This window comes from Dendropsophus ebraccatus, chromosome 13, assembly GCF_027789765.1.
Source record: "Dendropsophus ebraccatus isolate aDenEbr1 chromosome 13, aDenEbr1.pat, whole genome shotgun sequence".
NCBI lineage: Eukaryota > Metazoa > Chordata > Amphibia > Anura > Hylidae > Dendropsophus > Dendropsophus ebraccatus.
Window position 1 is genome coordinate 15,648,652 of NC_091466.1, and position 27,394 is coordinate 15,676,045.

A 27,394-nucleotide genomic window follows, 5' to 3' on the forward strand; every position below is an offset into this window, starting at 1 on the left:
AGTAGATCTGCTGTCCAGAACTACTGCTGGGCTCTTGGCGTTCACATGAAGGTTAAAAAAAAACAGCAGAGCCAAAGATTTTGTCTCAGAACTGCTTGTGACAAGGTCTGGAGATTACAAAGTTGTTGTGAAATAGTGTAACTTAAAGGGAGATACAACCGAAAAATATGAAAATTTTCAATTTTGGTTAAAAAGTTGTCTACAACTAACTATATCTATATAAAAACTGTAGACTCATTCTTGCCCTTTTCCTGCTGGTGGAGTAGCGGTTTCAGTATTGCCATCTACTCCCCAAATTAAGTTTTGGATAATGCAGGCTTCCCCCTGCCCTTTACCCTGTGTATACTTTGGAGAAAAGCTAGATTACTCAGAAAAATCGATTTAGCTCAACTGAATAGTGCCACCTAATGGTTAAAAAATAAGCGCTAATATGTCATGTTCAAAAAACAATCAAGCAAACAAGTAGCGGGGTTGGCATTATTTTGCTTCAATCTTTTTTTTAAAAAAATTCAGATACAACAAAAAACTAATTGTGTGTCCAACAACAAGTAGTCTCTTTCTCCATCAATAATTTAGGGCAGTGCTTCTCAAACTGTGAGGCGGGCCTCACCAGTGAGGCGCCCCCTAGCTGTTAGTGAGGCCCAGCAGGGAAGTTAGTTTTCACAAAAGTAACTATGATCTGCTTTGTCCTTTTGCTGTTTGCAAAAATCTCAATTTTTGCAACATTATTAAGTTATTATGTACTTGCTTTATTAGAATATAGAGCTTGGGAGATGGGTGAAAGGTAGGCCTAGCATTATTTTCAGCTTTTAAATGGACTTTCACTACAGATAGTGAGGCCCAGGCGTCCTCTTGGTCAGTCTGGTGAGGCCCAGGCATTGCCTTGGTCTGTTGGGTGAGGCTCCAGTAGAAAAAGTTTGAGAAGCACTGTTTTAGGGTATGTTCACACTGAATAAATCAGGCAGGATTCCGCGCCTCAGTGTCCTATAGCCTGTCTATGGGAGAGCTTGCGCGTCTCCGCTCAAAGAATTGACATGTCCATTCTTTGAGCAGAGAGTGGTAGCAGTGGAGGCACGCAAGCTCTCCCATAGATGGGCTATGGCACACTGAGGCAGGCGGGATTCCGCAGCGGAAAGTTCTGCCTGATTTACTCAGTGTGACTATACCCATAGTGTCCAATATGTCACGTTTAGACACATGAATATAAATCAATATACAGACAAGTAAATGAATAGTAATCAAACTACAAACAACTGCATCTGTCAGGATAATACTATATTCCATTTGTGTCCAAAGCTTCTTTGATAACTACGACTGCTCAAAAATGAACCTTCAACATGAACCTTCAAGATTTACTCTTGTTTCGTCTAAATGGAAGCCATATTTTATTAAAGGCTTTAATATTATTGATACTTTAGGCTAAGGCCTCTTCATACTTGCAAGTTGTGTTAATTATTTGGGTCACCTCCGACAAATCCAGTGTGTCCCGGGACTTCCAATATCAGGTTAAAACCAATAAAACCATTGTCAAGGTTTTACTCAATAAAATAAGTCTCCAAGGTTATACCTCATTAATGCCCCCAAAAAAATAGCGCTAACTGGGTAGTTACCGGTACACGGACTGAAAATATTGTCTCTACTAGCTTAGAAATCTCCGCCCAGGATAATAATTCGACAAGGTGAACAACAGTTGTTAGAGAAAGATGTACCTGTATGGGCTTATTGGCCAGCGGGACATGATTGGGGCTAATTTTAACGTTACAAAAGTGTATGGACAAAAACATCAACCTCGTCAAATTTTTTATATTTCCCTTAAAATGGTATAAATTAACAAAAGGTCATAAACCACAGCTGTGGATCACTAAATATCTAACCAACTTTGTATTGTTATTTATTTTTTCTTGATTCTTTAGGTACTTAGTCACCTGATCAACTCCCTTGCCCCCAATTCTGTGGCCAAAATCCAGTCATCCACAATGGCCTTCAAACAGATGGAGCAGGTGTCTCAGTTCCTGAAGGCCTGTGAGAGATACGGCATTCCAGCGACTGACTTGTTCCAGACAGTTGACTTGTGGGAAGGTATGGAAGTCATTCCTTGATTGTACTGCTGGTTTATAGTAGCATCTCCTAATATCATCTTGCATTTAAACTGTTGCCTATTGATCTACCTCTTCGCCCCATTGAACCATTATTGATCACGCAACATTGCACGTCTTGCACTATAAGTCAACTGTTTTGTAGACAGCAGTAAATAAGGGCCAAAGAGAAGGAAATACAAAACCATTAAATGAGATTTTTATTTTGTGCCACAGGAAAGGATATGGCTAGCGTTCAGAGGACTCTGATGAACTTGGGTGGTTTGGCAGTAACAAAGAACGATGGCCACTTCCGCGGAGATCCCAACTGGTTCCCAAAGTGAGTAGGACTTGGTTGTTGGTTACGTACCCACAAATCTTATTGTACATTTTCCAATCATTAATTTTTTTTATACATTATTATGGGGGCAGCCATATTGTTTGAGCTACTTATAACAGCAGTTAGAGATCTGCTTTGCAGCAGTTGTTTTTTTAAGTATATTAAACACTTCCATTCTTCATGGTCTAACTCTCCACATCTTTTAGGAAATCCATGGAGAACAGACGTGAATTTTCCCAAGATAAATTAAAAGAAGGGCAGAGCGTCATTGGTCTACAGATGGGCACCAACAAAGGAGCATCCCAGTCTGGAATGACTGGCTATGGCATGCCAAGGCAAATCCTCTGATCGACCAAATCACCAAGATACCCCTTGAACAGATTACCAAGCAGATTATCCACTCATCTCCTAGGTCTTCTCTATTTCTCCTTTCTCTCTCTCCTCTCGGGACATTACCCTCCCCTAGTCTTTGGCATCAAACAACCTGTAGACTCCAGACATGGTCCCACATGCCCACCCCCTCCCATTTATGCACCCTTTTTAGAAAAACTCGCAAAATATTTAATTTTTGATTGTCTATGAATTAAATGGTTTTCTTTGAGGGTGCACCGCGATGCCTTAACATTCCACACGTGCCTGCTATGCTCTTATTTGTATATTCGTGACCAAAGTCAAGTGGATTTTTCTTTTCTAATCTTGGTTCTCTTAATCCTGTGGTTGGTGAGATCTCCGGGCTCCATGGTGATTGAACCAATAGTGCAAAAGGGAACGCAATTTTGATGCCGTTCGTTATAGTCCATTCCTATTGACCGGGAAGAGACCTAAGAATCCCATGGCTCTGCCCTCTGCATCCAATACTGTTATATATATATTTCTGATCCAAATAAAGACCAATCTATGTTTATAAATGTGAGTTTCTTGGCGAACATCTGTACAAGTCTAGTTATACTCTTCAAAGAACAGACATTTCAAATTAGGGCTCCTGCAAAATGTCCCTAAAAACCTCATGTGGGCAGTGGGTTAAATACAGAATTTATCAACCTAAAAATTTGAGTTGCTGTATAAATAAATTTTATTACTTGTAATAATGTAGAATTATGTCCTGGAATATACTGTACATCAGTACACATTACTTATCCTGTACTAATAATCATGTATTAAGAGAAACAGATCGCTGATCTCAGGGAGACCAGCCAAACGATAACACTGCCGGCTGCTACCGAAAGCGCTCAATGCAGTGACATCCTAGGTGCATTGCCCCCTGGGAAACATGAATATGCAAAAGAAAAGCCTCATTGAAGAGTCTCAAAACACAGGACTAGCCAGATATCCTTCCGGGAAGGACCCAGCCAGGGGGTGGCTCCTGTAAGGAAACCACCATATTAAGTGGCCCTATAAATAAATGTAATGACAAGGGAAAAAACAAGGCCAGGTATCCATCCACAGACAGCTGTTTCGGGGTGTTTCCATCAGTGTGGAGCAGGATTCTGGCTAGGTGGGAGCAATGCCTAGTAACTCCATATGGGAAACAAATCTAAATTCAAGGGAGGGGACATAGCTTTATATCTGGCACCCACAGATAGCTTTGGGCAGGTGAGGTCTGGCTGGTTACAATATTGGGTTGAGAACTGGATTGGGGCAGGTGGTCACTTTCACTAGCAGCCGTCAGTGTTATCGTTTGGCTGGTCTCCCTGAGATCAGCGATCTGTTTCTCTTATGGCTCTACTAGGCATTGCTCCCACCTAGCCAGAATCCTGCTCCACACTGATGAGGGGCAACACCCTGAAATACCTGTACGTGGATGGATACCTGCCCGTGGTTTTTCCCTTGTCATTACATTGACTTATAGGGCCACTTAATATGGTGGTTTTGGTGGTCTCCTTACAGGAGCCGCCCCTTGGATATCTGGCTAGTCCTGTTTTGAGACTCTTCAATGAGGCTCAACGAGCTCTTCTTTTGCATAACAATCATGTATTATATATTATATCCAGAGCTGCACTTACTATTCTGCTGGTGAGGTCACTGTGTACGTACATACTTTATCAGTATTCTCCAGAGCAGCACTCACTATTCAGCTGGTGGGGTCACTGTGAACATACATTACATTACTTATTCTGTATTATACTCAAAAGATGAACTCATGTGGGAACAGTAAAGTGCTGAACCCAAACAACTGCCACAAGGCTGGAAATAGCAGCTGTCCAATATGTCTCAGTGCTGAACCAATAAGATTTTTCCTCAATGGAACTAACGGGCCCATACTGACTCCTGAAAACCACCTCCATAGCATTATCCCTCCTCCACCAGACTCTACAGCAGACTCAATGCTCTCCTCATATTCACCAAAACCTAGACTAGTCAATCAGATGCCAGATAGAGAAATGGGATCTGTCACTCCACATACCAGGTCCAGTGGTGACGGCTTTACATCCTGTCACTGGATTCTTTGCACTGTGCTCGGCAATAAAAGACTTGCATGCAGCTGCTCAGCCATAGTGTGCCACTTAGTTGGTAACCCCACTATCAAACTCTACATAGTGTACCTGTTAGTTGCTGTGATTCCTCATCGTTTTAAAGGGATATTTCAATGAAAAAAAAAAGGTTTTTTAAATCCACTGGTGTCAGAAATTTATACAGATTTGTAAATTTGTAAGGTATTTAAAAATCTCAAGTCTTTCAGTACTTATCAGAAACTGTAAGTCCTGCAGGAAGTGGTGTATGCTATCCAGTCTGGCTCAGTGCTCTCTGCTGCCACCTCTGTCCATGTCAGGAACTGTTGAGAGCAGCAGCAACTCCTCATAGAAAACCTCTCCTGCTCTGGACAGTTCCTGACATGGACAGAGGTGGCAGCAGAGAGCACTGTGTCAGACTGGAAAGAATACACCACTTCCTGCGGGACATACAGCAGCTGATAAGTACTGGAAGGCTGGAAATTTTTTTAGAAATTGGTAGAAATTTCCAAATTTGTATAACTATATAAACAAAAAATTCTCTGGAGCACCCTTTAAAGCAAAATAGGGAATATTGGAGGTTTTTTATACACAGTAGGTTTGTGCAGCAGAAACAGCTATAAAAAAGTAATCTCTCAATTGAAATGGAAGCTTAGACAAGCTATTACAGATGTGTCGGGGGTGGGGGTTCCAGTCTCTGGACGCTTTACATATTGTGAAACTGAGTTGAGCTACTTTACCTTCTACTGCGTTCCAGTATAAACACATTCATCATATGGAGCCTACAGTCCCGGGTGAAGATAAATATTCTATATACCATACGTCAGCGTGGATATATGGCATAGGTCGGAATCTGTTTGAACTCGGCGTGACATCAACCAAAATTACAGCACAACCAATCGGTAAAGAGAAACAGGAAGAAAGTACAGACGTCTAATAAGTGATTTGTGTTGTCTGGAAAACGTCCGATATATGAACACCGAAGAGATGTCCAACTAAAGAGCCACAGAAATGCTTGTACGTTCATAACTACTTGCTGTCATAAAGTAGTAAAGTAGTAAAGAGTGTGTGAAACGGCTGTAACCTCCCCGCTTACCTGCTATAAAGCTGCCTGTGTGTAAGAATTAATAAAGCATGGAGATCCAGTGAGTGCCGTCTCCCTATTCCTCTGTTGGTTTATTTGTATATTACTTCTATTTAAAAATCTTAAGCCTTCCAGTATTTATCAGCTGCTGTATGTCCTGCAGGAAGTGGTGCATTCTCTCCAGTCTAGCACAGTGCTCTCTGCTGCCACCTCTGTCCATGTCATGAACTGTCTAGAGCAGCAGCAAATCCCCATAGAAAACCTCTCCTGCTTTGGACAGTTCCTGACATGGACCAGAGGTGGCAGCAGAGAGCACTGTGCTAGACTGGAGAGAATACACCACTTCCTGCAGGACATACAGCAGCTGATAAGTAAGGAAAATTTTAAGATTTTTATATAGAAGTAATTTACAAATCTATATAACTTTCTCACAACACTTATTTGAAAGCTTTTTTCCCTCTGGAGTACCGCTTTAAGATTTCCTCGGTTAGGCCCTGTTGTCTACACAGCTAGAGAACTACTACTGCCTGGTTGTGGCTGACTGCAATCCCCCTGCAGTGCCCCTCTTTGGAGCGAATTGTCCCCTCTGCCTTGCGTGTTTTCTTTTCTAAGTGGATAAAGATGGGCGTTTTTCTGGCCGTTACTGAGAAAACCTGTTTCTGAGAAGTGTTCTGGTCAGACAAGTTACACAATAATGCTGTGGATACATTACATATTCACCTGTATATCACAGCGAACCTTCTACTAAAGATGAAGAAAACATGTCCTGTTACTTTACTACATTCCCCAGCATGCACAGCAACAATTCCCAAATTATTCTATCCTCCTATGTATGAAGTGTGTCCGTAGGTCACTGGCCTAGAAACTTTGTGCCCAATCGGGGGCATCATCTGGGTGTATATAAAGGCATGCAATGCCAATTCACTGTGCAAAAAGCTGGAAATGCTGGGCCTATTACTTGCTTAGATGGTATACTTTACCTATCCACGCTCCAGGGCTGCTGCTGCGGTCCACTTCTCCCCGGGTCCCGCACGCTCTAGCTTCAGAGCGGCCTGTCAGCTGACAGGCCGCTCAGCCAATCACAGGCTGCAGCGGTCCCGGCCTGTGATTGGCTGAGCGGCCTGTCAGCAGACATTACACTCTAAAGCTAGAGCATGCGGGACCTGGGGAGAAGCGGACCGCAGCAGCAGCCCCGGAGCGTGGATAGGTAATGTATATCGTCAGTCGCCGGCTGAGCACTGCTATTACACATAGCAATGTGCGGTCGGCGCCCGACGATTATAGGTTCTAACCTATATCAAGGATCAGCCAATGACAACGATCGGCTGATCGTTGTCGGGCCGATTCGGACAGTTATCGTTCCGTGTAATAGTACCCTAAGGTGCTTCATTTCTACAATGGTCCACTGATCTTTTATTATTAGCGCAATAAATTGTGGGTGAACTAGTAACGTACAGGTTTAAGTTCTGGGAGTGTAGAAGAATGGTAATTGGGGGGGGGGGGGGTGACCAAATTGGGGTACCCGATAAGCTGCTTAATCAGTTGACAAGACAGAACCAGTATGCTGGTCCTGGTGTCATCAACTATGTATAGAGCAAGCCCGTCTCTTGGCTGGCACGGCCTGACTGGCACCTCCAATAGCCCCATAAAGCAAAAAATAAAGGCGCTATAAGGATCAGAATAGAGCAATTTTACATTTGTTAGTTTAACACATTAATCTAAATATTAATTTATTTAAAAAAAATAGGTAAATAACATGTCAGTTTTACCACAGGCCGAATGCCCCCCCCCCCCCCCTTTTCTTTACAATTTCTCAAATAGGACCTTACATGAGTCTGTAGTGAAAAAATTAAAAGAGAACTATCAGCAGGTTAGATGAATAGAGTTTGACAATAACTCCCTATTGCACAGGAGGTGCTGAAGAGGAAGGTATGTGTCTTACCTTCATCTCCGGCGCAGTTAGTCTTTTACTTCACTGTCAGGGGTACTGGAGTGGGCCGCCAAGAATGAAAAGTAATTTTCTTCAGGCCGCTCCTCGTTACGAATATTTTTCTGGTGCTCTGCAGCGATGTGTCCACCCGGCGCTCATCACTGCCCTAATATTCATGAGGAGGGACCGTGAAAAAAGTATACAGATTACCCAGGAAGTAGTAAGATGGCTATACATTTTAGATTTGAACTGTATTTGATTGAATGGAAAGAAGAAAAAAAGGAGCTAAAAGACACCTGTGCCGTCAGCTTATCTCATTGAGAACAAAGGTATGGGGTAGTATTGAAATCCAACACACCTGACCATTCTCCCCCCTTCTCCTCCTGCAGGGGGAGAGTCAGGCTGCCTCATACGCTTTTTGTTTATGACCAGGATAAGGGAAGTCTGCCCCAAGCATCGTCTGCTGACCAGTAAAGTGAAATCTGGAAATATTTTCAGTATGGGGGGAAATGGCCGACTTGTATGTAACATACGCAGTAAAACACATGGTGCCTCCAACATGGTGATTTTAACGCCAAGAAAAATTCTTTGGAATTTGTGATATTTACTGCCATTTTGCTATAGAAACAAAAACAATTAAAGGGATTGCTGAGGCTCAGAGATAACCGAAGCCGGCTGCAGGGGACAGGGGCCCCAGAGTTTGCTGTTTGGACAGATGTTAGCAGCTGGGGAATAACATGGAGCAGCTGGAGACTCAGGGAGGAGACACATCCACGTTAACTACTGTTCTGCCAGCTCCGAGCAACTCATTTATATGCTGCTGGTCTTTACAAAGTACCTCCACCCAAAATGCATGTATACCTGTCGCTATTGCTCTGTCTAGTTGTCACAGACCCTCCCTGGTCATAGTGAATTGTAATAGATTAAAACAAATTCTAACAGTCTACCATTTGTGGTATAGCATTGGGCTGGATTTACACCGCAGTTTTATTCCCGATTGATGTCTACATTGTAAATACAGTATAAGAAAAAGACAGACCTGGAGAGAAAGGAGCTGCTGCACATCACACCTATGGCTGACACTGATGCCTCTCGGCTACATTTAAAAACCAACGCCAGGATGTTGGTATATAATTTGACCAAACCATATTGCCTCATGTACCACGTGCAGGTCCCCTGGTTCACATGAGTCCCTATAATATCTTAACACCGTGTCAGTCAGCGACCGCTAACCCCGCAAAGTGAGCGGGGGAGGAGGTACTTGCCATGTGTGCACAGGTGCTTCCTGCTAATTGGGGTCTCATGTGACTTACGAAGGAGGGATGCTAGCACTCAATAAAGAGAGAAATGTAAAATACGGACATGGTGAGAAGGGAGCTGCTGCACCTCACACCTATGGCTGACACTAATGCCTCTCGGCTACATTTAAAAACCAACGCCAGGATGTTGGTATATAATTTGATCAAACCATATTGCCTCATGTACCATGTGCCGGTCTCCAGGTTCACATGGGTCCCTACTCTAACTCAACTTTGGGGCAACTTTCTCCGCTAGTGGTGCCTGCTGGGTTTTGGGGGGCCCTTGGGGTTTGGTCATGTGACATTGGGGTTGCAGGGCCATTCTATGGCCTCCCTTCCCTGCTTGCACTTGCTTTGCGGGGTTGGCGGTCGCTGACCGACACAGTGTTGAGTTAGTGTAGGGACTCATGTGAACCAGGAGACCGGCACGTGGTACATGGGGCAATATGGTTTAATCAAATTATATACCAACATCCTGGCGTTGGTTTTTAAATGTAGCCGAGAGGCATTAGTGTCAGCCATAGGTGTGAGGTGCAGCTGCTCTTTTCTCTCTCCATGTCGTAAAGAAAAAAAAACAGGTTGCATTGTATACTTTTAACGCACACAAACTAAATGTAAAGAAACTCACAGAAAAACGATGTGTGAACATAGCCAGGCGGATAGAGGTCGTACTGCGGCTCCCATCACTGAGGGTCGATGCCAGTAGTATGGCACAAAGCCACCGACTCCAACAGTTACATGCCAGCCGATTGTACAGAAGGACTGGGCCACACAACAGAGTTTATACAGTATATCACAGCTGGATCAATGAGGTGAGCGCCAGATGAATTTCCATGAGGGGCAGGTGGAATATTTAGTGAAACATAGTACTGAGGATGAGAGTCTTAGAGCCTTCTACGCTGCAACCTCTATAAAGTTTTTGAATGCCAAGTCCTAACCTTAATCCAATGGAAATGTTGTGGAAGGACTTGAAGTGAGCAGTTCATGGCAGGAAACGCACCAATATAACAGAGTTGAACCTGTTTTGTATAGAGTACTGGGCTAGAATTTTTTCAGTTGATGTGCAGGACTAATTAACAATTATTGTTGCACAAAGAGGTCAAACCAGATACTCAAAGCAAAGGCTGACACACTTTTACCACTAACATATGTAATATTGGATCATTTTCCTCAATAAATAAGTGACTAAGTCGAAAATGTTTGACTTGTCTGATGTAGTTGTCTTTGTCTACTTGCAAAACTTATGGAAATCTGAAAACCGCGGAGGGCAGCAAATCATGGGATGTATAAAAAAATAAATAATAATGATAATATACACAAATACACAGAAAAGTAAAGTGCAACATGCTGAACAATATTGCCTTACATGCCAGCCTCAATATTTGATGTGACTGGGCACTGGGCATATAGGTATACAGGTTTGGTATGGCATCCTGCCACACATTTTCCTACAGATGTGAAGGTACCAATAAACCTTAGACTGGTTGGCTGTATCCACTGCTCATGGCGGGTTCGGCTGCCATTCTACGGTGTATGTTCTCCCTAAGGACCTCTGACCAATGATATCAGTGGTTATTGGGGTATGATAGAAAATTACCACCCAATCCCTTTAATCTGGGAGAGATAATCAGCAGCTTACCCCTCCCCCATGGAACGTTCCTGTTTAAGGGAAAGATGGGCAGCGGGTGGGAGAGAATCAATTGGTCATCAGTTATTGAATGGCAACCTTCACAGCAGGGCTGTAGATCCTGCACACTTTTGAGCTGTTACTGTCTTTTGTACCACTGACTATCATAAGCAATGCCTCCCAAAATCATAATACCAGCTCTTTAGGTAGTGTGTGCAGGATTAGAAGCGCCCTTGCATAACCACAGTGCCTACAACCATAGCGCCTGCAGTGATGGCCCCCTCTCAAAGTTTGGCAAATGGGCAAAATAGCTGAGTGCATCCTCGACTCTCAAGCTCATTCAGGTGGGATGAGGACAACTGATGGATGGTCATTCCCACGTCTCTACAAAGATTTAATTTTGGTTTAAGTCAGAAGTCCAATCACAGAGATGCCCTGAAGTTGCTCCTGTATTATCTTGGCTGTGTTCTTGAAATTAAGAGTGCTGTCATATTGACCATCTGTTCCGAACGTGAAGAATCAAACAAACAAACAAACACGGTTTCTGGTCAAAGTGGATCTTGTTTATTCAAACATGACATGCAATACATATATCCAGGGGAAGGTGTTCTAAGGCTTGTGTCAGTACTTTATTGGTTGAGGTCGGAAGAGAGTTACTTGTGTAGCACTAGTATTTCCTTACATAAGCTTGAAGGAATGTGAACATCTAGGGGGAGATTTATCAAACATGGTGTAAAGTGAAACTGTCTCAGTTGTCCCTAACAACCAATCAGATTCCATCTTTCATTCCTCACAGACTCTTTGGAAAATGAAAGGTGGAATCTGATTGGTTGCTAGGGGCAACTGAGCCAGTTTCACTTTACACCATGTTTGATAAATCTCCCCCCTAGGGTCTTGTTGTAAGGTGACCCATCAGCCCATCATGAAGATTATCTCTGCACTAATCCCTCTGGCCCAGCTGCTGACCCCCCCTCCCCCCCCCCCACACACACCCACAGCATGATGCTGCCACCACCATATGGGGATGGTATATGACAGATAATGAACAGTTACCTACAGACATGATGCTTAGATTTGAGAAAAAAGTCTTAACTTGGTTCCCTCAGACCAGAGAATCTGGGTTCTTGGTCAGCTGTCTTACCAATATCACACGAAACAAGTGGCCACCAGATCTATGGTTTTTACATTTTCATATGTCTAAAATTAAATTTTTATATTCTGGGTAACTGAATGCAGATTGATGGGGGAAAACTTGTTTGTTTTTTAGATTGTAGCACAAGTCCACTATATAACTGCAGTGTCCCAGTATCCATATCTCAACCTTGCATGTGCTGCTACTTTACTTGTCAAACTGCTACAGACGACTAAACAGCATACATTGTGGTATAATGACAGGGCAAGGATTAAAGTGTCACTGGCATTTAAAAGTATTTTTTGCAGAAATCAATAGTACAAGCAATTTTAGAAACTATGTAATAGGTTTTTAGGCATAAAAGCCTCTTTTAGTCCTCACAAGGCTGTTTTCAAGCCTCCCCATTTCTTATCTGCTCATTATCAGACAAAGCCGTCTTTATTACAGAGAAGCAAAGTGAAGATGGGTTTGCAGAGTCCATTATAACCTAGGGAGGGGCTAAGAGGGATGAGTGAGCAGGAAGAGCAGACAAGCAGCCCTGCAGTTTGGAGACTGGTTGGGCACATAAAATGCTGGATTCACAGGTCAGAAAGGTCAGTGCTGGTCTGGGAGCTTGGTGAGAGAAGATTGCAGGATGTTGTGCTGCCTTTTCTCCACTCTGCGCTCACTCATCCCCCTTGGGCCCCTCCCCTCACCTCAGAGCATAATTGACACAAAAATCTGACTTCTACTGAAAGGGGGGGGCTGCAAAACAGCTTACAAAGTACAGAAGGAAGCTTATTTGCTTAATAAAGCCTAGTTTTGCTAGAACTATTCATACTTACTGATTCCTGAAAAGTGACATTTCAATGACAGTTACGCTTTACCAATGCTGTTGTGTCTTTGGCACACACAGTGATCACATATAAGGAAAAAAAGATCTGGCCACATTAGATTTCTTTCCTACAATCCCGGTTCAATCCTTTTCTGGGTGAGAACCAATCATCAATGCAAAAAGCTAAGTCGAGCCGCCACTCCTCGGAGAGATGAAATTTTCTAGTTTAGTCCTGACTTTACCAAGGAAGCATGAACACCTCCTACTCTGTCATTTCCAGTAACTCGCTACCAACTCTGCAGCACCTGCGACAAGGTAAGGCCCACACTAAAGAGAAGATTTTTCCTTTTAATACCCCTACAAAAGAAACCAGTGGTATACTGGGTGTATAAGTTACATACCTTAAAGCAATCCAGTTTAAATGCTGCCGCTCTGTAATTTAAGTGGTTTCTGCTGGTAGAATGACGACACCTAGTGGAGAAGAGTGAACACTACATCATTACATATCACACCTGGAAGCTGTAGTCATCTCATTAAGCATAATCCTTTCGCACTCTCGGCTTCCGCATTTTATTTAAAAGTCATTATCTGTGGTTTTTCCCATTAGGATTTTTCTTAAATGTAACCATACATACTAGTTATATATTATTTTAATTATATTAGTTTAATTCAAAAAGTTAGGGAGCAGGGGGGCAGGGGATAAAAGTATTTGGTGGGAAAGTTTTTTTAAGTGAATGTCAGCTGCAATTTATGTTCTGTTAAGTTAGGGAAACTCATGGGACCAATCATATATTCATTTATGCGTCCAAAATGCTTTCATTCTCCTGTCCTAAGTGTCAAAGAGGCTTTTCCAAGTCTGTTAATGCCTCCTCGCTCCCCCTCCCAGGTTTTAAGTGTCAAGCAAAGTAACTAACAGTTATCTAAGGGTATATGCACACAGAGTTAGGGCTGGGCGGTAAACTGTAAAAATACCGATACCATCACTGGTGTCGGTTAACCGACCTCAACTCTGCCAGGACGGTATCTGCGGTATTCCCCCCCCCCTCACCCGGCGGCCGCATGCTCTGCTCCCCTCAGTTAATTCTTCCTCGCTCCCCTGCTCCTACGCTGCCTGGCCAACTATTCTGCTGTCTGGAGGGAGTGACACTCGGTCCAGGACTAGTTAGCATCACCCTCACATTTCTACCTGCTGCACCCACGCTGAGTGTGGGGTGCCGAGCATTCTGGTGCAGGGAGAGAGGGGTGCCAGGTGGAGAGGTGGGGGCTGGAAAGCTGATCCTTCGATTCACCTCCCGATCCCAGCCAGGGCAGACAGATGCTGTGTCAGGTGTCATTTTTTGCGCCATGATGTGTTCTTTCTATCGGTACCTTGATTGCGCATATATGACTTTTTGATCGCTTTTTATAACAATTTTCTGGATTTGATGCGACCAAAAACGTGCAATTTTGCACTTTGGGATTTTACTGTGCGAGATCAGGAATGTGATAAATAATAGTTCGGGGGATTACACACGCAGCGATAGCAAACATGTTTATTTTTATTTATAACATGGGAAAAGGGGGGTGATTCAAACTTTTATTAGGGGAGGCGGCTTTTTTTTAAAAAAAAAAAACAACACTTTTATTTTTACTTTTACACTTATACTAGAAGCCCCCCTGGGGTTAGGGTTATTCCCCCTGGGGGACTTCTAGTATAAGTACACTGATCTCTCATACAGATCTATGCTGCATAGATACGCAGCATACATCGATGAGATAGGCGATCGGACCGGGACTGCTACGAGCGGCACCCAGGACTGCGGCGGGTCAGAGTGCGGCCCCGCTCTGAACACATGGAGGCGGCCCTGGACGTACGGGGACGTACGGGTACGTCCAGGGTCACCTAAGGGTTAAAATCGCCTGTACTATTGATTTCTAAGAATTTTCTGAAAAAATTCTAAAAATCTAAAATTAGCATATCATCTGGACCGAACTTGATGCCTAATCAATTTTAGCATCTCCACGAACAGTAATATTCCCATTATCATTTTCTTATTTAGCCAGTTTCTTACAGGATTTTTTTTTTTTTGCCATTTTTCTTACAAAAAATGTATACTAATCATAATTTACCCGTAAGTGAAGTGCCCTGAGGGGCATGAAGTTAACCCTTTAGTGACCAGGGGTCATTAATTCATCGATGCCCAGGTCGTTTTCGACTCTTATGGGAGCATAATGATCCCATAAGTTGAAGTCCCCTGCCCCCTCCCCTCGGCAGGGGAGAGGGGTGAGGGGGCAGGGTTTGCGGCCGTGTGCTCAAGCCGGCCTTACCTCGCTTCCCCGACGGCCTCCGTAGCCAGGCTTCTGGTGTCCGTGGCTACTGTTGGGACTCTGCGATCACATTGGACAGGGAGGTTTTTTTTGAAGAGGGAGACTTGCCTACCATCAGAGCTCCTAAGTCTTTATTCGGGCGGACATGGGCAGCACAGCACGGATATGATGGCTGAGCAAATTAAGACTTCGGGGCTCTGATGCTAGGGAAGGCAAGCCTCTCAGTGATGGACTGGGGATCACAGCGCCATAAAGCACGCCTAGAGGGGCGCCAGTACAGCAATGCTGCCTGGGACCGTGACTACAATGCCCAGATGACTAGTTGGGGCTCACTTACATACTGCGCAGGTCTTTCCTAAAGTTAGTGGATTATTGCAGGCAGGGATGGAGGCTATAAGCATAGGTTAGGGAAATGTGCTTGCTTTATGCGTGTGCTTTACAGAATAGTTTCCATTAAATCTAAATTTTATGCCCATTTTTATGCCAAAAACAGTGTATTTTTACCTGGGTTCCCCTCAGGGCACATTAGCATTAATATAAATTTTCTAAAAGAAAGTGGCCAGAAAGTCAAAAAGAAAAATCCTGTGAATAAGAATCCAACACCATCACTACAGGTGTATGACCAGCAGAGGGCTCCACCAATCCCAAGAATAAAGGGGATGCGCAGCACTGGGGCAGTATAGCGCCCCCTGGCGGTGCTAGGAGTATATGTTATTGTATGGCGCCGTGCCTGTATACCTGGCTGGTGACACCTGACAGGATATCACACCAAGCACACAGAACAAAGCCTGGTGCCGCCATATTACACACTGGATGGACACCTACCACCAACAAAAGCAGGATAAGCGCCCATACACACGCCACTACAGACCGCAGCGCTACCGCACTACACCGTAACTAACGCTTCCCGTAATATTCCACCAAAGCCTATGTGCTGCAGCGGCTCTGAATGGAGAAGACACAAGCCACATCCCCTCACAGGACCAACACTGAGGCTGGAGAATGCAGTCTCCAAGTTTCCCGCGTACGCACCTGGTGACGTCACTTCCGGAGCCTCCCCTCAGCTGTCATGGAGACCGCTACAAGCACCGGAAGTAGCTATTCCCTTGGCAACCGGTCAACAACAAGCGCAGTAAACGGGAGCCGGGCGAGCACAAACATGGTGAGCGCTGAGGAGAGGCCGTGCTGTATGTGTAGTGTATATATAGTGTAGTGTATACAGTATATAGTGTAGTGTATATATAGTGTAGTGTATACAGTATATAGTGTAGTGTATATATAGTGTAGTGTATACAGTATATAGTGTAGTGTATATATAGTGCAGTGTATACAGTATATAGTGTAGTGTATATATAGTGTAGTGTATACAGTATATAGTGTAGTGTATACAGTATATAGTGTAGTGTATATATAGTGTAGTGTATACAGTATATAGTGTAGTGTATATATAGTGTAGTGTATACAGTATATAGTGTAGTGTATATATAGTGTAGTGTGATGTCACTGCTCATACCCCCTATAGCCTGTCATCTCCTATCTATTTACCTCATAGCTATCCATCCGCCTGTCAGCCCGTATAGAGGCCATCTATCTATCTCCTATCTATCTATCTATCTATCTATCTATCTATCTATCTATCTATCTACTATCTATCTATCTATCTCCTATCTCCTATCTATCTATCTCCTATCTATCTATCTATCTATCTATCTATCTATCTATCTATCTATCTATCTCCTATCTATCTATCTATCTATCTCCTATCTATCTATCTATCTATCTATCTATCTATCTATCTCCTATCTATCTATCTATCTATCTATCTATCTATCTATCTATCTATCTTCTATCTATCTCCTATCTATTTATCTATCTATCTATCTATCTATCTATCTATCTATCTCCTATCTATCTATCTTCTATCTATCTCCTATCTATCTATCTATCTATCTATCTATCTATCTATCTATCTATCTATCTATCTATCTATCTATCTGTCTTCTATCTATCTATCTCCTATCTATTATCTATCTATCTATCTATCTATCTATCTATCTATCTATCTATCTATCTATCTATCTTCTATCTATCTATCTCCTATCTATTATCTATCTATCTATCTATTTATTTATCTATCAGCAGAAAGTCCGCGGCACACAAAAGTGTAAGTGAAAAGTTAAACGTAGTTTATTTCATAGTGCAGCAATCCAGACGATATTTAAATCGGTCCTTGGTCAGGACTTGGACCGCAGGCACCTGCAATCTCACAGCAGTGCTGCTCTTTATCTTTTTTTGCTATTTATTTATCTATCCATCTATCTACTATCTCTCTGTCTATCATGGAGTTACCTAGAAGTTGCATTACTGACACAATATACTGGTTATTGCTTCTTTTATAATGAGTCGTGATCTGGATATAAGATTCCTATAGATTTCCTTCCTATCGATTACATACAACCTGTTTGTGTATTGTGTAGCACCCGCCTCACACATAGCGCTGTATTAGTCATGGATAACATCCGCTGAATTCTTTTGCAGCCAGAAAGCGTTGTGGGGTCGATCAGCTCCGGCTCTAATGGCTCCCAGCGCTCAAAAGCCCGGAAGTACCGCACCAAGGCCCTGAGCTCAGAGGTGGATGAGAGTCTGTTTGGAGTGAAGGTCGGTAATGGTCATTGGTTCCACATTGTCAGTGAGGGTCCTGCTGCTAACATTATAAAAAGTATGGGGGCCTCCCAACTCTCCACCGATGACAGTGTCAGTGGAAATAGGGGTCGGGTGTGCTGGATTTTCTCTGCCCGGCCCCTTTGTTCTCAGAGAGATAAGCCACCACTAGAGCTGTCTGGTTGTGGTTCACCCCTCCCTTCCCCATAGAGAACACATGAGCATTCGGCCGTGTCAAATATTCAGGTGTATGAGCAGGATGGGGGGGTTATTTGTTGGCTGAACAAGAGTTATTGAAGGTGTATAGGCACCTTACACACACACACACATATTTATATATACACATTTATATATACATTCATATCAACTCCATAAAAAATAATTTTAACAAATGATTTGTCTCCCTAACAAGCAACAACCAAAGAATGAGGATCCAATTGTGCAGAAGGCCGAAACTGGGCGGCGTAAAGCTTTGTCAGCACCGTCACGAGGTCACAAGCCTGAGACCATACGGATCATCACTAGTGACCTTATCCGAGACCTTATGTGAGTGCAAGTTTACCTGTCAAACCTTCCCGTACGCATTCATCCTACACAGGATTTTCTACAATCTAGTGTGACCACAATGGTTCCCTTTTTATTGTGAGAAATTATTGGCCATGTTCAATATTTATCCCAGCGCTCACCATAGAAGTGATGTGCGACTTCAACAGAGAAACAAGAATGGTGAGATAGTGGGTGCATATTAGGTTTAACGTGTGCTTGACACTTAAAAAGACAAAGACAAATCTTTTTGGTTTTGATCCATCAGGGTTTGGGTATTCAGATCAGGATCAGTAGGGTTTAAAGAAAACCTGTCATGAAATATAACTTTTGAGATGTCATCAGGCATGTCAAAAGGTATTGATACCACCAGGTCTCACTGCCGTGACCCGTTGGGATCAGGGTCTATGAGACTGTCTAGACAGAGGGGTCTATGAGACTGCCTAGACAGAGGGGTCTATGAGACTGCCTAGACAGAGGGGTCTATGAGACTACCTAGACAGACAGGTCTATGAGACTACCTAGACAGACAGGTCTATGAGACTACCTAGACAGACAGTTCTATGAGACTACCTAGATACACGGGTCTATGAGACTACCTAGACAGACAGGTCTATGAGACCACCTAGACAGGTTTATGAGACTACCTAGACAGACAGGTTTATGAGACTACCTAGACAGACAGAGCAGGCAGCCAGGGGGTGGATTGCGGGGCTCCCGAGTCCTCCACTTGGCTATATCTCTTGATCCCAGTGGGCCTCAGTAGTGAGATCCGGTGGGATCAATAACATAATAATGATATATTTCGTGACAAGGACATTTTCATGTTATCTGTGTCCCGTGCATGACATTATATGCTATTGCTATATGCAGTGTGCCTTCCGAGGACCCATCCGGCCTTTCCCTGATCATGACCTACCAGGATTTTAGTCGCATCAAGCAAAGAGCAAGGGTCCTGACCAAGGAGGAACGGGAGAGGACTATGCAGGCTTTAAAAGAACAAAAAGAGGCCGCCATTGTAAGACAAATCTCTTACTCTAGATCAGTATGAACATGGGGGTCATATCTCACTCATATCTCAATCATTGTCTCTACTCATCTGCAGGAAGCAGCCAGTGACCGAAAGAACTTCATGAAACAGAGGGAGATGCTTCGTAAGAAGAACGAGAAGCTGAGCGACTTGGAGGAAGAGGCCCAGCAGAGGGCGCAGTACCTCCTTCAGAGGGCTAACACTATGCGCATGGAACAGGAGGATGAAATAAAGAAGATGAATGAGGTCAGACACTAGATCTTGTTAGTTGGTAAGAGAGTGGACCCCTGGCAAGTGATGTTACTTTGTTATCAATGGGCTTCTTGGCACCTCCATCTGATATCCTACACGTCTTTGCAGTTCATAATTTCTCTATGTAATAATTTCTTGTCACCCTTTGTTATCCCCAACAGATGATTTTAAATGCCAAGTGCCATGCCATCCGTGACGCCCAAATTCTCGAGAGAGATCTGATCTATAAAGAGATGGAGGAAGAAGAGAAGAGGCTGGACCAGATGATGGAGGTGGAACGGCAGAAAGCCATCAAGATGCAGGAGGAGATCGAGGAGAAACGCAAAGTGGAAAAGATCAGGTATTGGTAATAGTTGACTTATATAAGAAGAGGAAACAATATTGTCTTCTGCCTTTTCCCAGCAACTCTAAAATTCATCTTTTTTTATTGATTGCCTCATCTTAAATGCGAAAATCTTTTTTCTTTTAAATCAACTGGTTTTAGAAAGTTATATAGATTTGTAATTTACTTCTATTTAAAAATCTCCAGTCTTCCAGTACGTACTTATCAACTGCTGTATGTCCTGCAGGAAGTGGTGTATTCTTCCCAGTCTGACACAGTGCTCTCTGCTGCCACCTCTGTCCATGTCAGGAACTGTCCAGAGCAGGAGAGGTTTTCTATGGGGATTTGCTGACATGGACAGAGGTGGCAGCACTGTGTCAGACTAGAAAGAATACACCACTTCCTGTAGGACATACAGCAGTGGATAAGTACTGGAAGACTGGAGATTTTTAAATAGAAGTAAATCACAAATCCATATAACTTTCTGACACCAGTTGATCAGAAAGAAAAAGATTTTGCTAGAGTACCCCTTTAACCCCTTAGCAATATGCCCAGTGTGAGTTTAAAATTGCGGCAGCTTAGAAAAGTTATCTGGATTTGTCTGTCACCACAATAGTGACCGATTCCTCAGGGCATCCATCACAATGAAGCTCTGTGTATAATGTGATATAACAGAATTTGGGATCTGTACAAGATATCTCGGTGTTATTCCTAGACTAGTCCCACAAACCTTGCACCAACTATAATTCAGAGGAATTTGTGACTTTTTCTCTCTAGAGGGAAACTCCATGTCATTAAGCAGATGGAAGAAAATGAGCAATCGAGGATGTTGGAGGAAGAACAGAGAGACCAAGAAGCTCAGCAGATGCTTGAGTATCTGGAGGAGCTTCAGATGGAGGATTACAAGGTGAGCGGTAGGAACAGATGGGCTGTGGTGTGGACTGGTCTGGCATGGAGAACTCAGGAAGCTGCTGCTCTACCTCTTGTGTGATCACAGCTACTGGAGCTACTATAGACAGGGATCTCTGGGCTATAGATGGACAGAGGGATCTCTGACATTATTCAGTACTACCTAGTGCATACCTAGCTAGGTAGTAAGCAAAAAAAGATGGGTGATAACTGAGCTGCAACTGCGTCCATATTGATTGTCAGATAGTGTTGAGCAAACGTAAGAGAAGTGTCCGGAATCAACCATGTGGCCAAACCAGAATGCTCAGTATCTGACTCCCACCATCTGGAAAAGTTAAATGATGCCCTAGGGCTGCCAGGAAAACAGGAATTCAACTTATGACTGTTTCCATGCTTTCCAAGACTTCCTGAGGCAGCATCCAACTTCTCCAGATGCTGGGAGTCAAATGGTGAATGTTTTGGACACAACACTTTTCTGACGTTTGCTCAATAAGGCTATGTTCACACTACGTAAGTTCCGCAGAAATCGCGGCCGATATTACAACGGCTGTGATTTCCGCGGTACTTACATAGTGTTGCAGGCTGAGGGAATCCCGACTGGAGTGTATACACATAGTATACACCCCGACCGGGATCCATAGCGGCGCTGTAGAAAACTGACATGTCAGTTTTCTACTGCCGCTATACAGTGAATAGCGGCTGCAGAAAACCATGTCTGTTCACACAACGGCGCTGGCCGCACCCTCCGTAGTGTGCTGTGGGGAGTTCTGATGCGGGCGTGCATGGAAGTCAGCGGCGCTAAAGATCATCTTTTCTGAGACTGGGCATTCTGTGACCTGGCCGGGTCACGGAACGGCCGGTTTAATACTACTTGTGGCCATAGCCTAATATTGTCAGACGTTCTTCAAAGGCCATATGAGCAACAATCAATCTGACATAGGATTTCTAAAAATGCAGATTATTATATGCGGGTTACAGTAGTTTCACTGCAATATAACAAACAAAAGCCGGTAGCAGTAAATAGGTGGCACTCACCATTCATAATTGTTGCTGTTTATTGTCTTCCATCCATATTCAATCCCTGCAGTGAGGAGCTTGGGGCAGGGAGAGTAGGTCAGTTAGGCGCTGTTCACACTGGCTACAGCTGTTTTGCGGGCAAACGTCCCGCTTCCTCTGGCCTCTGCAATATAACATTTGTACTGACTGACCATAGGACATAAAGGTTTGGTTGGGAATGAAGGAGAAAACTAAACTATATCAATAGGCAGATCAGAATTTGTCTAATCCCACTGATCTTTTTAAATACTTTTTTTGGTTTTCACCAGGATATGGAAAAGAAAAAACAAGAACAACTAGAAATCCAGGCGGAGATCAAACGTATCAATGCCGAAAATGAGAGGAAGAAGAGAGAGAGGAAGGAGCAAGAGCGGCTGGCAGACCTACGTGTTCTGGAATACACCAAGCAGAAACTGGTAATGGGGTAGGATGGGGCCAGATTTAAAGGGATAGTGCCGTTTAGAATCTTCATTTACATTAGATTAGCCAAATCATGGACAGGGTGATGTAACGCCTTAAAGGAATTTAAATCTTCCTTAACATTTAGATACTCTACTGCACAGGTATCAAACTCAGGCACTTCAGCTGTTACAAAACTACAATTCCCATCATGCCTGGACAGCTAAAGCTTTGGCTGTCCAGGCATGATGGGAATTGTAGTTTTGCAACAGCTGGAGATCCTGAGTTTGACACCGCTGCTCTACTAGTTTATAGAGACATCTATCTATGAGAATTGGTTCCTGTCTACCTAGTGAACCCTCAATATAATAATATGGTCTTGTAAAAACCAGAGAGCGCCTTTTGTGATCATAGTTCTATTCAGGAGTGTATAGCTTCTCTTGATACAACACACAGCCTTTCACAACAATGGAAGAGGAATCTTTTATACCACAAAAGATTGCCTGATATGCCCTGAGGTTGGTCAGACACCAATGCACCTGTGCCAATCTGATCAACAGCACCATTACATAAAGAATAATCTAGGACGATATTCCACAAGAATGTTTTCAGTTGTCAGTCCTCTACACTCCCTGGACATGCTGGGGCTTATAGTGCCACATGGCTTGAAACTATTAAAATGCTTTTATTTGAGTTTGTTCTTAAGGAGTCTTATTTTGCTGTTCTGGCTCTTTACCATGTCTTCATTCACTTACAAAGGTCCGAGAAGCAGAATATGAGGCAGAACAGGAAAAAATTAAGAAGGAGAAAGAAAAGGAAGTTGCTCGCCTCCGAGCGCTGCAGGAAAGAGCCCGGGACCATCGTGCGGAGCAGGTACCTGGCATGTGTTTCCATGTCCCTGTCATATAAACCTTGGCAAATGATCCTATGGGTAATAAGCCACTAACCAAACTACATATATTCAGCTGAACTATTTGACGCAGTGCCAAGCAGGAGGGTGGTCTTTGGCAATCTTTAGGGGTCTCAGCACCCAGGCCCCCACTGATTAAAACTTTTGACATGTCGCGTCAAAACTTTTTATTTGTAACAATTATAGGAAGAACTTAGATCCCTTACAGACTATAGGAATCTCACGGGATCCTCTGAATTTCCGAGTGCAGGAGGTATCTCTACTGAGGTACAAATTGCATCAAAGCCGCATAAGGTAGTTTTGGTATCAACTAAAAGACCTCAGGCTAATTCCAACAGGATTTATTGGTTTGATCATAGCAACGCATTTCGGCCTCTAATTCCAGAGAGGCCTTTCTCAAGCATACAGAACAGACATAAATATACACTTATAGGCTGGGTTCACACTACGTATATTTCAGTCAGTATTGTGGTCCTCATATTGCAACCAAAACCCGGAGTGGATTAAAAACACAGAAAGGCTCTGTTCACACAATGTTGAAATTGAGTGGATGGCCGCCATATAACAGTAAATAACGGCCATTATTTCAATACAACGGCCGTTGTTTTAAAATAACAGCAAATATTTGCCATTAAATGGCGGCCATCCACTCAATTTCACCATTGTGTGAACAGATCCTTTCTGTGTTTTTAATCCACTCCTGGTTTTGGTTGCAATATGAGGACCACAATACTGACTGAAATATACGTAGTGTGAACCCAGCCATATAGTAGTACAACAGGTCACAACAAGAATGCTTCCGGTGCCGGTTCTGACTCCTTTAGCCCAATCAGATGCAATTGCACGTGATTGTCACTTATTATTAAAAATACATAAGTTATATAAACCAAAGTATGTGTGCAAAGACAGGTATTACCTTCCAACGCTCCATCTTGTATGCTCACCAGCACAATCTGTACCAGCTCCTGATTCTGGAGCGGAAGTGACATAACATATCATTTATAAAATCCTGTTGTTGAGCTCAGATGGCTTAAATGAAAGAATTGAACATCTGTATTCCTTTATAGGTTTCTACATCTGATTGTGCTCCTATTGTAAAATTTACTGTTACAAAAATTTATTGTTTATTATCTATATCATTGTATTCCTTCATACTGACTGAACAGACCTTTAGTACTGCAATTTGTAATGTAGATGCGCTAGTGACGTAATTTACGCTGTCTGAGTATCTGCTTTCCTATGTACTTACAAGTTATGTCACTTCCGCTCCAGAACCGGGAGCTGGTGCAGATCGTGCCAGTGAGTGTACCAGGTGGAGCGTCGGAAGGTAATACCTGTCTTTGCACACATATTTTGGTTTATATAACTTATGTATTTTTAATACTAAGTAACAACCATGTGCAATTGCATCTGGTTGGGCTAAAGGAGTTGGAAGCGGCACCAACCTTGGAAGCATTCTATAAGTGTATACTTATATCTGTTCTGTCTGCTTGAGAAAGGCTTCTCTGGAATTAGAGGACAAAATGTGTTGCTACGATCAAACCAATAAATTCTCTGTTGGAATTAGCCTGAGGTCACTTAGCTAATACCGCAACTACCTCATGCAGCTTTGATGCGATTTGTACCTTAGTAGTGAAACCTCCTGCGCTCGGCAATTCGGAGGATCCCAAGAGATTCCTATGGTCTGTAAGGGATCTAAGTTCTCACTATAGCTGCTCCCAAGCGTTGTTTGTGGATGATCCTTGGCTGTGCTGTGGTGGTTATCCTTACATGCACTACGTAGAGTTGTGCCTATCTATCTTGCATAACCCTAACAGGTGAGTGCACGGTGACGGGACACTCCATCTGCCTGGCACTGGGTGGTAACAATATTGCTAGTCTTTTCTATTTTTAACAGTATCACTTTAAGTGTTTGTGTGCTCAATTTGTGTCCTTGATAGCTTTAAAAAAAAAAAAAAAAAGAGCGGATGTCCATGATGTGTCACCTGTTCACAATATCACTTTTTATAGATATATATGATATGATAGATTACCTCCTTGTAATAAAGGAGTAAAGAAGCAATGTCGTCCTTTATCTAATGAATCTTCTCTTGCAGGATGCGCTCCGGGCCAAGAGAAACCAAGAAGCCATGGAGAGATCTTGGCGTCAGAAAGAAAAGGAGGAAGCCATGAAGCAAGCAGAGATGAACTCCACCTTGAAGAAGACTCGGCTGGAGCAGGTGGCTCAGAAGGAGCACTTCTTGGCCGTACAGGCTCAGAGGGACCGGGCAGAATTTGAAAGGGTCTTACGGTATGGAGGATGATAACGTCACCTGTTACAGGTTAGTGATGTTCGTGTACAGCTTTGTCATTGTATTTTTTTCATCTACCTGTCCCAGTGTCCAACGCGAGCTGATGGAGAAAGAGCGCAGCGAGCAGGAAGAAAAGGCCCGTGAGCTGACGAAACACGCAGGAGAGCTGAGGCGTCAGGTGCGGGAAAATGAACAGAAACAAGTCGTAGAACGTATCGCCCACTTCGAGGAGGGGAAGAGGCTTGATGAAGAGGCCCGGCAACGTAGAGCACGCCTGGATGAACTGAAACAGAAGAAGTTAGAAGAGTTGCGGTGAGTACGAGGGAGACAAGGTGCCATAGAACAACTATAAGACTTAGGGCCAGAGTGTGAACCAGCTTTTCTACACTCCTGAAAGGCTAATATGACCTGCTGTGCCATCATTTGTCTGTGCAGGAATAGGCCGGGTTGCATTTCTGGAGTCTGGGAAAGCTGAATGAAATCCCATGTGGGAGTTGTAATGATGTAATGATGGTTGTATTGTTTCACTCCCTGCTTCCCCAGACATAGATATAGCTCTTAGCTTAATAAAAGAGAATAATCCTGGCTCCCTATTCCGTCACTGACCATTCGTCTTGTTCTCTTTTAGAATGGCCGGACTCCCTGACAAGTACTGCTCAATGGTTGCACGGAAAACTGATGCTCCTCTCACTACTGTTCACTGAGGAGCATGGATCCCAGACTGTCCAGAAGTGTGCCCTGTCGCCTAACAGAGTCTTTTACTTTTATCTGTGTTTGACAAACAATATACACATTTATCTGACGTCTCGGTCTGTCTCCGCAGTTTGTCATAGTCATAGCTTGTTTTACCTACAGAGGGCGCTGCAAGGAAATATAATCGCATACACTGCAGCTCAGGAGAAGCCAGGGAGGACGTGACATAGGGGGGGGGATTTTTCATTGATTTGCACCAGGCTTTTGACTTGACCACAGTGTCCCAGCATAGATACTATGCTTTATGAATGATAGTTGAAATCTATGCTGGCTTGGAGTCGGTGTAGATATCAGTATACCAGGGCAGCAGCTGCTTAAGCTGCTGTCGGATTAGTAGGAGGTGTGTGCCCTTTAATAAATCCTGCAACACTATTGACCTCCCTAGGGGGTCTTTTTATAAATATTTGCAGCTACTTCACGTTTTTACCATTCAGTAAGCTGTCCTCATGCCCTCTATAGGTGTTTACAAATGTCCACAAGGTATTATATCTACCTTATACCCTGCGCTAAGTTACAAAGCAACTCTCCACCAGTGGAGGACAAAAGGAAATCTTACTTCCACCCCTCACTGATGACAACTGGTAGGAGGCAATGACCTCCCATCTCTATGTCTCACCGGCAATCAAGTAACCCAAGTTTTTATTTTTCCCTAATGTTATCTTACCTGTCCGACTTCATAAGATGGAAATCCATCCCTATACATTGTGTGACTGAACCCCTGCACTGACCTAATTCAGCAGGTGGTGAGTGGCCCGATAGAGTTATAGCCAAAAGCTTGTATGTTGGCCTCATATCAGGTGATGAACAGTAGATCCTCACAAGTTGATTTTCCTTAGAAAACCCCATTGCTATTTAATGGATGGACGCGAGGGCTTCCATTGTCCCATTACACTTGTGAATGCAGCAATTTCCTATAAATAAGTAGTTTATATACATAAGGACTATATGGCTAAACTGGATAAAGTAATGGGAGTATGATGTTGATCCACTAGGACTAATTATTCTACTAATAGGTTATTAAAGGCTTATACAACTTTGTAATGTGTGTTATTTAAGTGAATGGCTCCCTTCCCCGTGTTCCCCCCACCCCGGAAGTGTGATGCGTTCTACTTACTGAATTGCTGTCGACCTCGGCTGCCATCTTGGCATAGTTATGCTCAGTCAATCGCGGCTGAGCAGCTGATGACGCGGCGGGGGGGGGGGGGGGGGGG

The 27,394-nt window shown here is 43.4% G+C and overlaps 2 protein-coding genes and 1 long non-coding RNA gene across 5 annotated transcripts in view; 2 read left to right on the forward strand and 1 right to left on the reverse strand.

Moving 5' to 3' along the window:
- Positions 1 to 3,323, forward strand: part of TAGLN2 (transgelin 2) — a 29,438-nt gene extending 26,115 nt beyond the window's left edge. The window contains exons 3-5 of the mRNA XM_069949981.1: positions 1,914 to 2,079; positions 2,313 to 2,415; positions 2,622 to 3,323. Of these exons, the coding sequence (XP_069806082.1) occupies positions 1,914 to 2,079; positions 2,313 to 2,415; positions 2,622 to 2,763 (411 nt within the window). The 3' untranslated portion in view covers positions 2,764 to 3,323. The remainder of the gene's footprint in view (positions 1 to 1,913; positions 2,080 to 2,312; positions 2,416 to 2,621) is intronic.
- Positions 1 to 16,123, reverse strand: part of LOC138770762 (uncharacterized) — an 85,955-nt gene extending 69,832 nt beyond the window's left edge. Inside the window, exons 1-2 of one of the 2 annotated variants that reach the window (XR_011359497.1) lie at positions 16,090 to 16,123; positions 13,152 to 13,221 (exon numbers count right to left, since the gene is read on the reverse strand). This is a non-coding gene — a long non-coding RNA (uncharacterized lncRNA). The other variant, XR_011359496.1, reaches the window with a different exon arrangement.
- On the forward strand, positions 15,856 to 26,232 carry CFAP45 (cilia and flagella associated protein 45). 2 transcript variants are annotated; one of them, XM_069949978.1, is made up of 12 exons: positions 15,857 to 16,219; positions 17,596 to 17,715; positions 18,131 to 18,264; positions 19,135 to 19,279; positions 19,367 to 19,537; positions 19,705 to 19,883; positions 20,643 to 20,772; positions 22,100 to 22,246; positions 22,989 to 23,102; positions 25,236 to 25,429; positions 25,518 to 25,742; positions 26,059 to 26,232. In XM_069949978.1, the coding sequence occupies exons 1-12, from the start codon at positions 16,127 to 16,129 to the stop codon at positions 26,132 to 26,134; spliced, it is 1,728 nt and encodes a 575-aa protein (XP_069806079.1). In that variant the 5' UTR covers positions 15,857 to 16,126; the 3' UTR covers positions 26,135 to 26,232. The 2 variants fall into 2 exon arrangements, with proteins under 2 accessions (XP_069806080.1, XP_069806079.1); XM_069949979.1 differs by lacking the exon at positions 26,059 to 26,232 and having other exon boundaries at positions 15,856 to 16,219; positions 25,236 to 25,358; positions 25,518 to 25,659.
- The last annotated feature ends 1,162 nt before the right edge of the window (positions 26,233 to 27,394 follow it).

What these genes read in the sequence shown, in the direction of transcription:
- CFAP45 (XM_069949978.1), top strand. Translation starts at nt 16,127, where the DNA reads ATGGAGACCGCTACAAGCACCGGAAGTAGCTATTCCCTTGGCAACCGG. An exon ending in AGAGTCTGTTTGGAGTGAAG is followed by an intron (nt 17,716 to 18,130) that starts GTCGGTAATGGT and finishes CTCCCTAACAAG; the next exon opens with CAACAACCAAAGAATGAGGA. An exon ending in GGGACCATCGTGCGGAGCAG is followed by an intron (nt 23,103 to 25,235) that starts GTACCTGGCATG and finishes CTTCTCTTGCAG; the next exon opens with GATGCGCTCCGGGCCAAGAG.